Consider the following 17,948-nt stretch of genomic DNA (forward strand, 5'->3'; position numbering starts at 1 on the left):
GGGGAAATCTTTTAGCCACTGTTGGTTGAACTTGTATTTTACAACGGTGAACACGCTGTAACTAACTCGAAGTTCCCTGTTCACTTTCATCTTCTGACATACCTGCATTGCTAATTTCTTGTAAAGACGCCGACATATATGAATTTGTTATTTTCCTCATCTTGGTTTGACAAACTGTCTGGAAACTAGTAGCCATCACACCAATAAATCAGTGAAATTGGCGGGGTATGGATTTGTAGTTTTCAATGTGTGATTAACAGTGGGCAGTGGACACCAATAAACGACATTCCAAGAGTACATTACAATTGAGCTCTGAGAGTTTAGATCCGACTGTGAGTTGTTTTTTTTTTTTATACTTTTCAGCTGAAAAAAAAAAATCATGTTTATTGTTCATAGTCAACCTTAAGGAATTTCTAGTCGCATATGTGCACCTAAATTAAAATGTATGTTCGCACAAGCATTTTGTTAGTCTCACATGCAGAAACTTGGGATATTTTCATCTGTGCTAATGGACGACACAGAAGGCTCTGCCCATCAGCTTATATGCTAGTGCTTGTTCTGATTTGTCCCGAGATCCAACGAAAATCTAACCATGCATTTACCATTGTAAACTTTTATGAAAATTATCTTGTAAATGTGTTATGTAAATCAAATAGTGTTCTATGCAATTGGAACAATAATAAGAGATCAATAAATCTTCACAAGAGGGTAATTTCCATTGAATCACAGAGCCATACTGTAACACTATTTGAGTGACAGACAATCTCTAGACCAAACAGTTGTACAGCACCAGCAGTTGGGAAAGTACCAGAATCTACTGAGTCAATGTCCAAGCGGCGTAAAGTTGTCATAAGGCAAAAGTGGGGGGGTGGGGGATGGGGTGCATTGACTCCGGCAGGGGCAAAATTACAGGCATCTTCAAACCAGGATGTTGATTCCGCAGAATCCAGTAATTTATTTTTGATTTCTGCAAATATGTTGTTTTGCTCGCTATTCAACTACATTTACATATAAAGCTGAATCGTATTTAAGAAATGATTAAATGGTAGTTTCAATTCTTTATGCACACTCACAAATCCAAAACGACAAGAGCTAGTGATGAAATGATGCGCTCTGTCAATAGATGACTGTCACTTTCCACACCAAACTGTCTCTTCTTGATGGTGAGAACATTATAATCTTATCTGTCTTATTATTTTACCACTTATCATTTGAACAGAAATCAAATGAGCAAAAACTTGTTTCAGCCTGAAGGGTTTCAGCCTGAGTAAAGTATCCATGTAGTGGAGATACAGATCGACATGGAAACACTGTGCTTGGAAAAAACTGTTAATCCTAGGTGTATTACAAAGGGTCTGCAAAAGGTAATTAACCAATATTACAAGTTACAAAAGAGTATGAATTGAGTTCTTATGAAAGTTAAGGGGCAATAATACTCGTCAGATTTAAACCCAGGCCCTCAGAGATGAAAACATATGAGAATCTAATGACGTAACCCACCAAGAGAAGCCATTCATACCTTATTTATCATTTGTAGCCAATGCTGAATAACATCAAGTCATTCTTTTTTTTTTTTTAATGAACATGTGTCAGCCTCCTTGAAACCTTTGCTTTGCATGTCTCATTTATAAAAAAACAAGAAGAGGAAGTGGTCTTACTATTGAATCATTGACTTTCTTGTACTCTATTCAAATATAAACTGCCCCTATGGCAACATTTTTGGCAAATACTCCTTTAATCATTCTGCGGGGTCACAGGGTTAATCTCTCACATTTTCAAATGGGAGCATGGGGACAGACTGGCCATTGGTTCACAGGACAGATTAATCCTGCTTGGCTGTGAAGCAGAATTACAATGGGGACTGTAAGTAACTCCTGAGACCCGTAGGTTTTACTGGATCCGAAAGGGGACATCGTTACCATTGCTGCTATTGCCAGGGCCACTTAGGAGCATGGCAAAAAAAAAAAGAGAGAGAGAGAGAGAGAAAAAACCTCACACAGAAAGAAATCCTTGGGGGTACCATATGCCTAATTTATCTCCTATTTCCTATGTAATGTCATTTTGTTCCTGTCTCAAGCACTTTCCAATTATGCTGATAAGAAATAATGAACAACTTACCTCTTTTCTAATCCCAATTTACATAAATAACCACTCATTTAAAGTGCTGCCAAACCAAATACCACTTCTTTCTAAAGGGTCTAGTTATTAGATTCTTGTGCGTCTCCTGTCTTACTAACACACGACTAAAATTTGGATCTTTAGTCCATCACTGAAGTACAAACCGCTGAAATAATTTTAGATTAAACCCAAAGTGCTTTTTGCTTTGTTTCTATGCAGAGATCAATTACATACACATTCATTGTACTCATAAGGGAAAAATAAATAAATAGTGCCTTTTTGTCAGGTGGCTAAGTACATATTTTGACACATGTATTGGCTTGAGATTTTTTTTTTCTCATAAACTCAGCATGTTAACATGCTATGAAAGACTGCTCTGTTCAGCTCAGTGTGATTATAAAACGCTTGCATGCAGACTGCAGATATTATTCCTACACAAAGTGTGAATGCCTCTTGAGAGAAGCCCATCATACCACAATTTAGTATTCATGGCTGATGTTAATAGGGGGGTAGCAGGAAACACTTATAACTAGGAAAAAAATCTATATTACTGAAGTCTATCCAAAGTGGACATCTGTAAATCTTGCACCAGGCATTGCTTTATGCATAAAACAACAAACAAATGACAAACGTAAATCAACTAAAAGTAAATACTGTATTCCTTTGAATTTAAGACGTCCTTTTTTAACCATTTTTTGCTTAAATTCGAGTGCAGTATAGTGATGCGTGTATTAAAATCACCAACAAAAGATGTGACTACCCGAGTACACAAACAGCAACATGACTGACTGCCGAGAAAAGACAAACCAAGCTTCCTGATGAATTCCAAGAGAAACATTTACAATTTCAGCATTTCTAACAAACAGTACCAGCTTGGACAGATCGGAAATGCTGATCAGACCGCCGTATTTTTCGACATGACAAGCAATACCACAGTTCAGTGCTGGTTCTGTATAAAACCTGGAATTCTTGATGAGGCTGTTGTGGTATTTCTTATTGTTACAGAGAAATAGCTAGCCATGGCTACCACTGTACTTGTTGTCCTAATTTATCCCATCAGTATTCTACAGGGAACATACTGACATAGAGGTTCGCTCTAGGTCGGAGTGCATCTTTCACAGAGAATGTGTTATTTATTGCCACCTAACCTGAATAATGTAAGTTGAATAATACATTGCATTGGTGAACTGTTGATTTGGAATGCTTGGTGTAAGTTGTATTTTGCCATTATTTCACCCTCTGTAGTAAGTAGCAAGGTCTGACTTGGTGGGCTCTCCGATTGCTTGTTTACTGTGGTTTGCTTATTTACCATTGATAAAAACAAACAGGCACAGCTTAAACCTAAAAATAGCTGTTTAAGAGAGTATCAGATGTAAACAGAATCCAAAACATCAGTATATTAAGACGCACAGCAGTCAGGTAGTGGACCTGTTACCAATCTGATTATTATCAATGTGAGTGTCCATAACACTTTAGTTTGCATGGGTTAATACATAGGAATCATTTATATTCAGTTACTCATTGCATGTTAATAGTCAAATGAAATCATTCAGTGCATTTACATGAACATAAGAATTCAGATATTCTGAGAAATATATAATAATTCTGATATCAAAAGTCATGTAAACACAGTTTTCTGAAAACGTATCGGAAATTTCCGAAAGTGAGTTTTTGGAGAACACCACATAGAATATCTCACTAGTATTCTGAAAACTAACATAATTGATGTCATGTAAACACACTTTTCAGTAAACATATTCTGAAAGTGTACTGCACAACTTTGACAGCAAATGAATTCCAGCTAGGTAAAATGTATTGAGCATTTACAGTACCATATGTAAGGTACAGTCACTTATATGAAGAAACGGATGAGCTGTTGCAAGGAGTGGACAGTTTGCACACGCTGGGGAATTAGAACATGAGAGATGTACAGGATAATAATCTGCTGAATACAGTATATTAATTTTCAACTTTGTGAAGTCTAAAATACCTGACAATGCATTCCTCAGTTTTACTGCAGACTGAACCGAACCCTGCCTGTTAACATCCTACTCACTACTCTTGTATGTGCAAATGCCCTACGAAAAAGGTAATCCATGTACATAACTGAATTGATCAAAATTCTAATTGGATTATCTATTCTGAGTCATGTAAACACAGAAAGGTGGCGTGTTCAGAAAAATCAGTTTTCCGAATACTGATTGTGTGTAGACTGCACAGCAATGTTGTGCTTATGTTAATTAAGTTCTACTTTGTAGATTTCTGCTACAAAACACATATTTAAGTCATAAGAAGACATGTAATACAGTTATTGGAATAACACATAAGTTTCAAAATGGAACAATTTCCTACTGCAGTTATTTACTATGAAATGAATTGTATATCAATAAAATACAATTTAATTTACAATTCAGCTGTAACACACAATAAAAGAGGAATCAATTAAAATTCCATTCTGGTTTCTGTTTCTGATAAAAACCATTGTAATGAAAACAAATAAGTGTTGCCTCAACTGTTTTTAGGGGATTTCTTAAAAGATATGTTTTACTACTGCAGCTTTTTTTTTTACATGATTATGAGGGAAATGAAAACCCCCTCATTTATTTCAAACCATTGAATGTTGAATTAAAGCTTCAGGACATTAACCTTTAATAAAAACATATACTATAAACATAACTGATCTTGATTTATGAAAAAGGAGCAATATGTTCATTCGATTTTATCAATACCTTCATGGTGTTTGCAATTGTCATGCATGCTTTCTTTAAAAGTCTATTTGCAGATATGATCTGTGAAGGCCAGGTTTTCCTGAACCAGTGAAGATTATCATAACTGTAAGAAATAACTAACTTATGTAAATCAGTACAATCTGGCTGTAATTAATTTCTTGTTTGTTCATTTTGAGCACTTTAAAAAACAGAATAGTGGAGATGGCATGATGTGGTATTTAAGTGCAAGATAAATATTCATGTCACTCATTAATCTAGACCGTGAAGTGTGGCACTGATTTGCTTGTGTTGGTATTACTAATTAGCCATAATTAAGTGCTTTTCAATCAGTTCTCCTGGGGCTACAACTAGTTTCTGAATTACTTATGTAAAGGTTATTGGGAGTTGCTAAATATCCCATTATGCATCACAGTTTGAATTTAAACTAGGTTTGGTCTTTGCCTGCCGCAAGCTTGAGTGTAAGTGGAAGTCGTCTTGACTAACGGTTCACAGAGAGATCTGGACCAACCATCTCGGTAGCTACAGGCGTGTGCTCGCGGCTGCCAGGGTGAAGTACTTCTCTGTAAGTCCTTACCCTGGATTCAGGCTCGGTTCCTGCTGCCCTCAAGCTTGCCTAAGTTACGCCATTACTCAAAAAACCCTCCCTTGACCTGGCTCTTATTTAATTTCCGTCCTATTTCCAATCTCCCTTTTCTCTCCAAAACTCTTGAAAGGGCTGTAGTCAGTCAGCTGATGAAACATCTCACGAATAACAATCTGCTTGAATCTCTGCAGTCTGGCTTCCGGCTGCATCACAGTACTGAAACTGCTCTGCTCCAGATTGCAAATGATCTCCTGCTAAATGCTGCTGCTCCCTCTGTGCTTGTCCTCCTTGACCTAACAGCTGCTTTTGACACCATAGATCATAGCATTCTTCTTGACAGCCTTCAGAAGTATCCTGGGATCTCTGGAACCTATATATATATATGTAAATGTGAGGAGGTTGCAAAGAATAAGGTCTGACCAAGCACAGCGCAACACAAAATCGATACCAGGATGTAAAAAATAATCACATTTATTTAAAACATAAAGTTAGTTTCAGTCCTCATTATATTGCACATGTTCCAATAAAGTTTCTCTTAAAACTGGTACGCATATATAATCATGAATGGCCAAAATCCCAGTAGAAACTGAATTCTTTAAAATAATTAAAACAATATTTTCACAAACTAGTGCTGTCGGTTAGTTAGTCAAATCCTTCAATTCGTTACATTGTTTCCATTTAGTTCAGTCATTCTTTCTCAGACATTAAACTGTTACATAGTTTAATATAGCAGCAATTCATTTAGATCAATAATACATTGTCTCATTTCACTCTCGTATTCAGACACATACATACACAGCACTAGCACAAATGGGAGGTTCCCAAATTAAACACAAACAACAAACCAAACAAAACAGACAGTGCTCAACATAAAAGTGACAACAAAAAGGTAGGCTTGCCCTTGGAGTCAGGGATGGCAGCGGAGCTTTCTTTCAAAACCGAGTTCCTCAGAAAAAGGGCTGTCTGCTACAGACATCTCACTGCTATGGATACCCAAAATGCACATCTCGCAAACGGGTGCTTTCCAACTCAGCGCATACATTGCCTCTTAAAATCGCTCAGTTGCTTCTCTGCAGTCATCCGATCCCAACTGTGACTCCCGGGGCGAGTCTAAAACACAAGGGAAACCGCACAGAATATTTTCCCAGCACGCTTTTAAAACAAAGAAAAAGGAAGTTACGACACAAACATCTTAAAAAAGTTAACCAATCACACGAGGACTAGCACACCGTCTGGAGAACAAAGTTTAACGCCAACACGCCCACTGCTGCTTTGTTTTCAAAAGGAAATATAAATAATCAACAATATGCAGGATCATCAATAATCCTTTTAGTTAGAAATGCCTAGAATTAGTCATCTGCACTTATTTATAAGAATTAGAGAGTAATAATAAGAGTCTGACAAAAATGATATGTAACCATTACAAATTAATAATTGTTACTTTACTACAGCTGCCCAGATAATATCTGTGGTCAACTGCAATGTAGTCCCTTTCATAATGATGATTAACGCATGAACCACGCAAAGAGGTTAAACACTCGAAGTAAGAATATCATTAATAAGCTACTTTATTTCCCCCAGTTTGCATTCAGATACATTGGACAGGTTATGCATAAAGTACCACAATTTCACCATTTACATATAAGCTTTAACCACCAGCCTTTTTTAAAACTATACAGCTGGATCTTCCTGTACAACTGTGCAGCGTAAAATACATTTAAAACCATTTTTCAGATAGCAACTTGGAATCTTTCATCTCTGCTTTTCCAGTTCACTTCAAATCAAGCGCAGTAGAAAAAGGAAGCCATGCCCATGCGACTGGCTGAACAGTCCCAAGTGGGTAGGGGTCCACATTACATAACCTAACCGCAACTGGCACTAAAAGGCACCTTTGTCAGCAATTATTACAGGGACTGGCCTGAATATTTATTTGTGACTAAAATACAACCGTCTTACTCTGGAGAGTTGGTTCAACAGACAGGGCAAAGGAATTCTGAAAGAATATGATGAAGCTTGAATTAGCTGTATGTGCCATATCTGTATGCCGTGGATAAAAAAAAAAAAGTAGAATTAAAATACTGAAAAAAGATGTGAATGAAATACACTGCTGTGCAAAAGTCTTAGAGATATTCAGGAGTTATGCCATATGGATGTTATGAGCATCAACAATTTACTCAAAGCCTCCACTAGTGTTTTTTACTATTATAACAACTTTAACTTTTATTAGTCTAGCTTAGTTTGGTTGAGAAGAAATCAAGCTTGTCATTTAACAATCTTTAATGCACATTGATCAGAATCTTTAAAATCTTGTGATCCCAACAACTCAAAGTAAACTATACATGAGCAGCTTATATGAAGTATTGTAGCAGCTAATCCATCACATTTACCAATCAAATCTAATTGATGACTCATTGTCAGGTGTTCCTATCTACACATCCATAAAGCTAAAAGCACACTTTTCGTACTGCAGAATACAGATCTATCAGGATCAACTGGCTAAAATTTCAGTAGAAGATCGCCATAGAATTGTGTTTCTGCATAAAGTAAGAAAAAACATTGAGTGAAATAGCCTGCATCACTCGATTTTCAAAGTGTGGTACCCAAAGCATAATCAACAAGTACAGAGAAACATCATCTGTAATTGACAAACCCAGGACTGGAAGACCCAAAAAGCTGTCTAACAAGGATGAGCAATACTTGAAGATAATATCCTTAAGGAATAGATTGCAGACAAGCATTGAATTGACAACAGAACTGGCAGAAGGCTCAGGTGTCGTTGTCCATCTATTAGTAGTACGAAGGTCACTTTTGAAATCAGGACTTAAAGGATGTGTTGCAGTAAGAAAACCCCTTTAATTCCTGAAAAGAAGTCCTTTAACCCTGTCTATTTTATTTTGACAAGGATTTACAAAAAAAACACTTCTAAGTGCCATGGCCAGTGGGTCTTAATTAAATGGAGGAGCTATGCTAATATTTAATATATCATGCATCATAAGAACATACCAACAATTAAATGTGCATTGCATTAAGGGTGTTTACAATAGTTTTTTTAAGATTTTAGAATGATATTACAGAAACGTTCGTTTTACTTACTTATCGCAGCCAGATGTAACTGGCGTGTTCTACTGGTCATCACTTGGTTTTTTTTCTCCAAGGATAGTTAATATAATTATTTGTTAATTAAATGTTTCTATCAAGATTCCCTCAGTGCACAAAAGGGATTCCTTATTGCGCTGTGTGCTGTGCTGAAGTTGTGCCAACATGCTACCGCTACTGCTGATTAAATGACATTACAACACTCTAACATGAACTTCATAAAAAATGTGTCTGGTAAAAGATGTACGATTCGTAACATCAAATCAATTAATTTTCAAAGAAAGGCTATGAATAACTACTATAATCATTATAAGAGAAGTATTTTGTATTAAAATATCTGTCACAGCATTATTCAATGCTATGATCTTGGGGACCATAAGCTAAGGGTTTATTGATTGACCTAAACAGAGAGCTCTGCTCATTGCTGAGATTTCAGTGATTTATCAGCCACAGCCTGGAGGTATGTATGTACATATATCAACTTTTATTTTACATTTGTCATTTATATGTATAACTAATGTACAGTATAAACAGATTAACAGGTTTTGAGATTATTCAGAGAAGTCTGTTGTGAAATTACTAACAATGTACTTTTGACTACTGTGGGGAAGGACTGATGTACCTCAGTGGCCTTTTGCTTGTTGGCTTTTATATACAATGTTTCATTGGCCCTTGCGTTGTTTGTTCTGAAGTTGTACGATAAGCATTTCTTAACATCAGAATTGCAACGACATTACAGGAGATAAAGAACAGTTTTTCAGTCTCAGTAAGATGACAATTCTTCAATTTGCCTCTAGAATTTAATGCATTTTGACCCACGGAACAATGTTAATTGTACCAAACCTACCTACCCCCTTCAGGCATTTCACACTTAGAAAGCGCATTTCCAAAATCTAAAAAACTATAGTACAATGACAGTATGATGACATAATGACTTGAGAAAAAGAACATTGCATTCTGGTTGCCAAAAGCGTTATAAATTTAGCCAATGTTTGTAAACAGAAGAATAAATCAAGAATAAAATGCACTTTGTAATTGATCAAATAGTACTAGACAACCCCAGTGGACCCATGATGTAAAAAGGAATTAGCAGTCTGGAGAAATAACAACTAAGGCAACCACAACTGTGTCTACTTTAGTGGATTAACACTGCTTTAGGGTTGAAATAAGCAAGATACTCGTGCATAAATTCCAGAATTAAAATAAAGGTAGTCTAATCTTGGACAGATTTTACAGACTGAAAATCTTCTAATGTGTTTTCAAATTCTGGCCTTCAGATCTAGACATTCTATCTAATATAACTGACTTCTACCTAGACTGATTGCAGGGCTGCATGTTCAACAGGCCAGCTGTCAAACCAAATTAGAACCCAAATTATTTGCTCTTAGCAACATAAATTAACCTTCTCGTTGCCTTTGACGAGAGTCTTTTTGTCATTTTACTGTTCAACGTAATGTGCCAGTGATGTCTCGCCATAAATATATTGTTAAACTATAGGTATCAGTGCATAAACTACAAGAAAATGAAAACAACATTCTCATGATTAGAATTTACAGTACATGGCCAGGTTTAAATGTGTTCATCTGGTAATTTTCCAAACTGGGTAATCAAATGCTGTCCTCCAAGAAAGTTGAGCGAAATATTCCAGGAAACATCAGAGGAGATATCAGGTTCATGGCCTCTGACCACTTCACTTCAATAGGAGCAGACTACCCCCATTGGCACGCTCTTAAATTACATAGCTCTCAGTACCATCAAACAATGGGGTACTGTAAGTCTATATATTATATAATACAAATGCACTCTTACACATTGATTCCTCTCTTTTCCCATGAGTATAAGCCACCACAACTTTATTAGTCTTAGAGGCCAGTTATAGTACACAGATAAGCTCACAGACATTGGTGTGGTTGCTGTTTCTTTACGGTGTTTCTTAAAATATTAGTAGGACAGAAAGATGTATGTTACAGTACAGTGAAGTATTTGAATAACTTCCATCTTTGTCAAAAACAGGAACTTGCTGCTGTATGTAAAGATTTCTAATAAAAAGCTGACAACCAAATACAATAAAGCAGTTTCATATTTGTAAACTCACGCAGTGATGAAAATCTCACAAAAGCAATCTGATTCCAGAAAAGGATGAAAATAGCTGTCATGCAATATTCTTCTTACAGACATACCGAGTTAGCCAACAAAAGCTGTGATCAAAGCGCGCCTCACAACTGTGACTTTTACAGCTCTCAGAAGCTGTGTTTTTTCATTACTTTCAGTGATTAAATGCTAAGGTGATTGAATCAGGTAATCATGTCCATGAACAGGTGCCCTTGTTATAAAACACGCTGCCTTTTTCTCCACTGCCAAATTTCTCGTTGCACCTGCAAACTGTCTAGATGAACAGAACACAATGTATTGTGATAAACTACTCAGAATGGATCTTAACAAGAAAGGTCATGCTATACAATGTGTGTGTGTGCCTCATTTTAACTCAGCAGTATTACTGGCTAAAAGAATGTCCAATGACTTTTATCAGTTGCAGGATTATAAATCGGTTTTGCTCTTGCATTCCAATTTAAATTAAATTCTAAATTAATAAAGTAAATATGCAAAAAATGTGATTTCCTTTTTTTCGTTTCAGAGCTCCATTAGATTTACTCATCATGACTTGATTAGTTTGTGAGATACAGACAGAAGGACGGAAAGCATACAGCAGTAATAATAATAATAATAATAATAATAATAATAATAATAATAATAATAATAATAATAATAATAGTTAGGGGTGTGCTGATACTGTTTTTGAGTCCTTTAGGAAGTTTTCGTTGGCAAGTAATACATGAAACCAAACAAAACTATTAATTAATGTTTTTCGCTAACCTTTACAATTCAGTACCAATCAATAGCAATTACCTTCCTGTGGCAAGATATCAGACCAGGAAGGAGACACACACACACACACACACACACACACACACACACACACACAGCACTGGGGAATGAAATTGCTGATGCACGGGTTTATTAATAATAAATAAAAGGTTTAAACAAAACAGAAAAACACGCACTGAACAAATGTTGGTATTAAGCCAGCACAAGCAGCAATTGTTATTATTGTTTTTAGTTTCTCTGTTTACTCACTTTACGCCTCTGAACAACAACCCCATGTGAGCGAAAACTGCCTCTTATGCAGCTGTGCCGGGACTCGATTGCTTGTTAATCATTCATTCGAGTCCGGGCACGTGAACTGCTTGGGCAGGGAAGGCAATTAGCCCTTCCCTGCCGACTTTAAACACCCATGCCCAAATACAGACATACATTTGAAATAATAATAATAATCCAGCAAATACAAACTAATACAAAATACCCTAAATACACACAGGGGCGGGGTGTACCCCGTCACACTTCCACATTGAATGATTTAAATGTTCATTGGAACCACATTTTCCTTCTCCTGGAGCACAGACATTTTTACTGGCACACTGATGCCATAAACTGAAATTATGTCGCAAAACTAGCAAATACAACTGATTCTTCATGGACATAACTTTTCTTTAGACCTAATTTACAAGCTACTTGTGTGCAAACTGGGAAATGTATTTATTCATCAAGTGAAATAAGAGATTACATCTTGCCCAGGACTATAATCCCACAATTCAATGCAGACAGCATGCATTGTTTAGAAAACAAGCACAGTGAAATCAAAATGGTTTTACATCAAAAGGGTAAAAGAAAGGTAAGACAAATAATCGCATACAAAATATGAGTGGCTTTAGTTAGTTTGATCACAAGTTCTATATTAAATCACACTGTCAGATTATTTTCGATTGTTAGTCAATAACTGTGTAAACAAGGGCAACCGAGGGAATGCTTTGTTTTGTGTTAAGTAAATAACATGTTTTATTCCATTGTATTAATATCGAACAAATTCAAACTTCTTAAAGGGAATTATTTAAAACATAGGAATATGAGCACATAATAATAATAATAATAATAATAATAATAATAATAATAATAATAATAATAATAAAAACAGTAGAACCAAAACTAAAAAAATACTAAGCATCCTAAGAATACAAAAGTCTCACCAGAGTAACGCCTGATGAAGAAAACACCCATCTAGGGATCTGAATTTTTAAATGAAATACCAAATGCTTGGAGAGCAGATTATTCACAGCTCCAGAACATACACACACATTGAATGAATCCCTGTTTCATAGACTTTGGCAAGCTGGAGCAGAGGTTTCTAAATTGAGCAGGCTACTATTTTGACATTCTTTCATTGCTTTTAGTGCCATGTTTACTTTTTTTGTTTTTACTTTAACATAGTTAACATTCCCATGCAAGTTTTTCAAGAGCAGTTCAAGTCTCAGATTTGTATGACGAATTGCATTTTGAGGTGTTTTTTTTTTAATATTCTCTGTGGCGGCTGGATTACTACAGTACTGGTACAAATTATGGAAACAACAAATTATTTACAGCAAGACCAGGGTGGGCATTGTATTGCCATTTTTTCCTCGCTGAAACCGTAAATACCCTGGTGTCTCCGAATAGATCTGTCCCAAAATGTTCTCTTTCTTCTAGGAAAGCAGTACAACTGGGGATGGGGGAGCTGGTTGCCAGATAATTCCACTCCGGCTAATTGCTCACTAAATATCTTGGTATTCCCTGAATAGGTAAGTGTCTCCTCTTTAAAAATATGCTAAGGCTTTTATTGATCAATCCGTCTCACAAATTCAGTGGTTCCCTGAATATGATTCAATTACTAACAATGTTGAATGACTGGGTGGAGCATTTGTTCTCTACCCCCCCCCCCCCCCCCCCTCATGTTGTGAGTGCCTAGAATGGTACACTGTTCAATGTAGTGCTGTCATTGGCAGTCCTGAGCCAGGAACCTATTTTGAGGTTAAAATGAAGAGAAACTACCCAGTCATTTGTAAGATTAGGATTTCCCAGATAGGCAAATACAATTAAGTCCTGATCCGTTGATTTACACACACGTTATTGAAGCTGTTGCTTATGCTTTTTTGGTGAAGACAGATTAGGAATCTGCAGATGCAATTTTACTCTAAAGTGCTTGCAAATCAAATACCAACGGATTATATTGTGTTCATTCAGCTGATAGAAAAACAAAATAGGATTATCTGCTTCCATTATTATAATGTACCATAAATATGATCAAAATACATTTGCTTTAAATTAAAGCAATGTGCTGGGTACTGAAAACCCTATCTGTAACTTGCTACGCATATTAGAAGCTACTAATAGCAATATTCTTTGATGAGCAAATAGCGGTTTATGCTTCAAACTGTGAAAATCAATTAAATGGTAAATGGTTACTTCATGTGCAGTTACAGGATGCACTTTAGAGCCCCCTGCTGGGCATTCTGCCAAACTGCAGTATTCAACAGCTTAACTTCATTGGAGTTTTAATTACTATTAATATACAGTGGTGCCCATAAGTAGGACTCACTGTGGTTTCAGATACTCAAGCCATGTTTAGCCACCTGAATGGGCTGGTGCTAGTTAATTCAATACTTGCTTAACTTGCATTGACAATAGATATTTCTTACCATTCGTCCAAGACAAAAACTAACACTACTAATGTACGATTTATATACATACAGTACCAATATCCCTTCTGTGTATGTTTATGGAATTTAGCACAACCTCCTTTGGATTTATCACAGCTTCTTGTCATAGCATGTGCACTTTTGCAGTCTGGTGGATATTTGTTTTTCAATTCGTCTCAACAGAAAAGTTTCTGTTTCCACTGTACTTGAGCACTGTCTTCTGTTCACAACCCTGTCTTACTCTGTCCAGAGAATGCTCTATTGGACACAGAACTGGATCTGCAGTAATGGACCGCCTCAGTGATATTTCCTCCTCAGTGGTAAAATGGAATTAAAATCAATATTGCATTAGGGTTTATGTGACATCATAAACTACGAGACCATCACAGAACCGAGATGGAATTGTTTTCCTGTAACTCACTGAAGCCCATCTATTATTTTTTTTAATTTTTTTATGATACATGGATATTAGTATCTGTAAAAAGAAAATTAAAAAATAGACAATAAACAATAAGGTTCAAATTGCAAGTGACTTTAATGAATTATAATAACATAAATTAAGTCAACATTAAAGATTATTCAATATCATTTTCTTTTTGATAATTCAGGAACGGTATAATGTGGGTTATCATTTTGCCACAGGTATCTGTCTACACTGCCAAAAAAAAAACACAAATTATTATTATTTATTTCTTAGCAGACGCCCTTATCCAGGGCGACTTACAATTGTTTTTACTGGAGCAATCTAGGTAAAGTACCTTGCTCAAGGGTACAGCAGCAGTGTCCCCCACTGGGGATTGAACCCACAACCCTCCAGTCAAGAGTCCAGAGCCCTAACCACTACTCCACACTGCTGCTGCAAATTGTTCCAGGTTCATGCTCTATATAGGCATTAAAATACATTACTCGAACCAATGATGGTAAATCAGTCCGGCACAAAAAATCCCAGTTATACCACCTCATTTAAAGTAATAAAAGTTGAGCACTACAGCACCTGCATAGTGTTGTAATTGTTAGATGTTCCACTCATAAAAAGAAATGGCAGACAGTAATTCTTAAGTGGCTTAGAAAGCTTTTATTGTTGATTGCTTGTAGTAAAATGTGCCATTTGCAGTTAAGATGAAACTGACCTTTCATGAGTGCTTGGTGTCAGTGTAAAGGTTTGGCATTATCATAATAATGGCATTTTGTCTGGGGAACTGTATTTTTGTGGGTTTCTGAACTTGACTATTTTCTTGAAAAATGTACTTCATCTTGCCAAATGGAACAGTTCAGCAGACTGCACTGATTGTCATTAATTGTGCCATTCATTAACAATACACATGCGTTGTGGTGGGGACAGTGTGGCACAAGGGTAGGCAACTGAACACATCAGGTCCAGATATTTGTTCCAATCATGCCCTTAATTATTTAATTGAACCATGTAAACCCCTGACCAGACCCTAAAGCACATAATGATTTAATGATACCTTACAAGCCTGGAATGGAAGCATTGCTGGTGTAGCACATGCATTGCTACTATCTAAATAACTTGGCTAACCTTTTATTTTAAGGACAAAGTGAACAACTTAATGAAATGCCTTCTGGATTGAATATTCAGAAGACTGCTACATATAACTGATTAATATTATGTATCTTAATAAATAAAAGAGAAGAGGGTATAACAGAATAAATGACAATGTGTTGGAGCCTTGGGATTCCAGTCCAGCAATGAAAGCTGCAGCAGAAAGATAAAAGATCTGTAATATAGTATTGTGTCTGGTACCATATTCTTGATACTTCTGCTGCATTCAAATTGCTTATCGCTTATTACTTTACATTCCCTTATCCAAGCGATAACCAACAACTTTGTTTGATTGAATACACTTTCTTTTAGCTCGTTATGTTGCCCTCTTATATTTGATATGCAGTGCTTACAAAGGTACCACAAAATGTTCCTGGTCAGGACAACTGAGGAAGTCAGCACCTCAGGTCACGTTTTTGTCTATTCTGGTGTCAAAATAGGGAAAACCTAAATGAAGCACAATTAATAATTTACTTCAGTAACTTGTACATTAAAAATACATAATAATTATCATTTTACAGTTCAGAATAAGCAATATGTTTTCCATAAGAGGAGCACTTCCTTTCATGCAGCTGGCCATAATTGACTGTCATAATTCACATCACATCGACACTACGGCTTCAAACGTAATTAAATGCTTATAATAGAGTCAGTGATAAATAAACATCTTTCCATTTACCACCAGGGTATCTAATTTCTAACCGCAATCACAGTAACACTGAGCGCATGAACACTGGCAGTGTTCTGGACTGATTAGAAGAACAATACTCTTCCTTCAGAAGACGACTAATCAAGCAAATTAAAGCTGCTGCTTCAACCTGTATTTGTCTAGAACAGTGCCAAGTGTGGAAAAAAGTGTAATGCAACAGACACTTCAGAATTTTTTTTTTTTTTTTGCTGATATGATTACTTTGTAATTACTTTTGATACATGTTGAGTGTTACATAACTGTTTCTTAAATTAATATGAATCTAGTGTCATTTAATTGTTAAAGACATTACTTTATTTGTCTTAACTTCAAATTGTAGAGGAAAAAACAGCCACCGCGTGGTTAGAAGTTAGGGTAAGATACCTACATTTATCCGAAGTTTACAATAAACGTTCAAAATATATTTTAAAATACTCAAAGTAACTACTTGAGATAAGTGTACTTACTTGCATGAGTAGATAACACCACTACAGATGTTTATAGCAAGGTTCCCAGTTATAAATTGATCTTAATTATGAATCATTTCTTAATTTGGTAGATACTATAGCACAGTATATGAACTATAAACAGCACCTGTGGTCGGCATTGTTATCAAAAGACTTAACAGTTTGCAAATTGTTTAGTGACATGAGTTACACGGTGAAGGGCCTGTACTTTACACAAGTTTACCTTACCTGCTATTTACATTTTATATAGCTAAGTAAAATTGACTTAGAATTCTTGCTTATTTATTTTTGTCTTCTGAATGTATGCATGTATTTTCATAATAACGAATATCTAGAAAACAAAGATGTTCTGTATAGGTAGGCAGCCAGATCAAGTAACGGGAAAGCACACTTTCCATCCTTACCTGATATTTCCTGGTGAGGAACATTGACAAGACTGAAGCCTTTAGCGGTATACGCCTGCCTGACCTCGCTGCAGCTTCGTGGTTTGAGATCAGCTCCAACTGAAAGCACGGAGAAAGTGCAAAAAACACACACGATCCACAACATTGTACACTTCGGGGGACAAATCCTTTAGATGTGTCACAGCAGACTCCCCTTGATCTAAACCAAACGGCTCAGCACTCCCGTGTGTTAGAGTGAACGGGCTCCGTGGTTTTCACTTTTCTTCCAATGCAGGTATAGATATACGCTATATATTTTTCAAATACCGTTATGTATATATTTTTAAATGAGTGGTCGGAGTTTTTATTTGCAACCAAACAAGCAGATGATTATGTCTCCTCCTTTACAATGGATACGCTTTGCATCCAAGTTCAGCCACATATATCCAGCTTGTGAAGCAGAAATCCACTCTATGTTATGTGTTCAGACAACTTCTCTTATACAGGCTGAAATACCGTAGTGCTGCTATCTGAGAGGAAGAGAGAAATCCTGGACATAAAAATACACGCCGCACGGTACTGAGGTACAGACAGCGCAGTGCAAAACACGGACTGGAATAAACCCACTTAGCAGACTTTATTCCGTGCAGCCGTGCATTCTGCCTGGTCAAAAATATATAATAATATACAATATTTTCGTTACATTATTTTCTTAATTAACAGTAAGACACACATACACACACAACGGAGAGA

At 36.2% G+C, this 17,948-nt stretch overlaps 1 protein-coding gene across 2 annotated transcripts in view; it reads right to left on the minus strand.

Moving 5' to 3' along the window:
* Positions 1-17,733, minus strand: part of LOC117406873 (glypican-6-like) — a 250,708-nt gene extending 232,975 nt beyond the window's left edge. For both annotated transcript variants that reach the window (XM_034011241.3, XM_034011240.3), the window contains exon 1: positions 17,217-17,733. In XM_034011241.3, the coding sequence (XP_033867132.1) occupies positions 17,217-17,361 (145 nt within the window). In that variant the 5' untranslated portion in view covers positions 17,362-17,733. The remainder of the gene's footprint in view (positions 1-17,216) is intronic.
* Positions 17,734-17,948: the final 215 nt, after the last annotated feature.

This window comes from Acipenser ruthenus, chromosome 8 (genome assembly GCF_902713425.1).
Source record: "Acipenser ruthenus chromosome 8, fAciRut3.2 maternal haplotype, whole genome shotgun sequence".
Lineage (NCBI taxonomy): Eukaryota > Metazoa > Chordata > Actinopteri > Acipenseriformes > Acipenseridae > Acipenser > Acipenser ruthenus.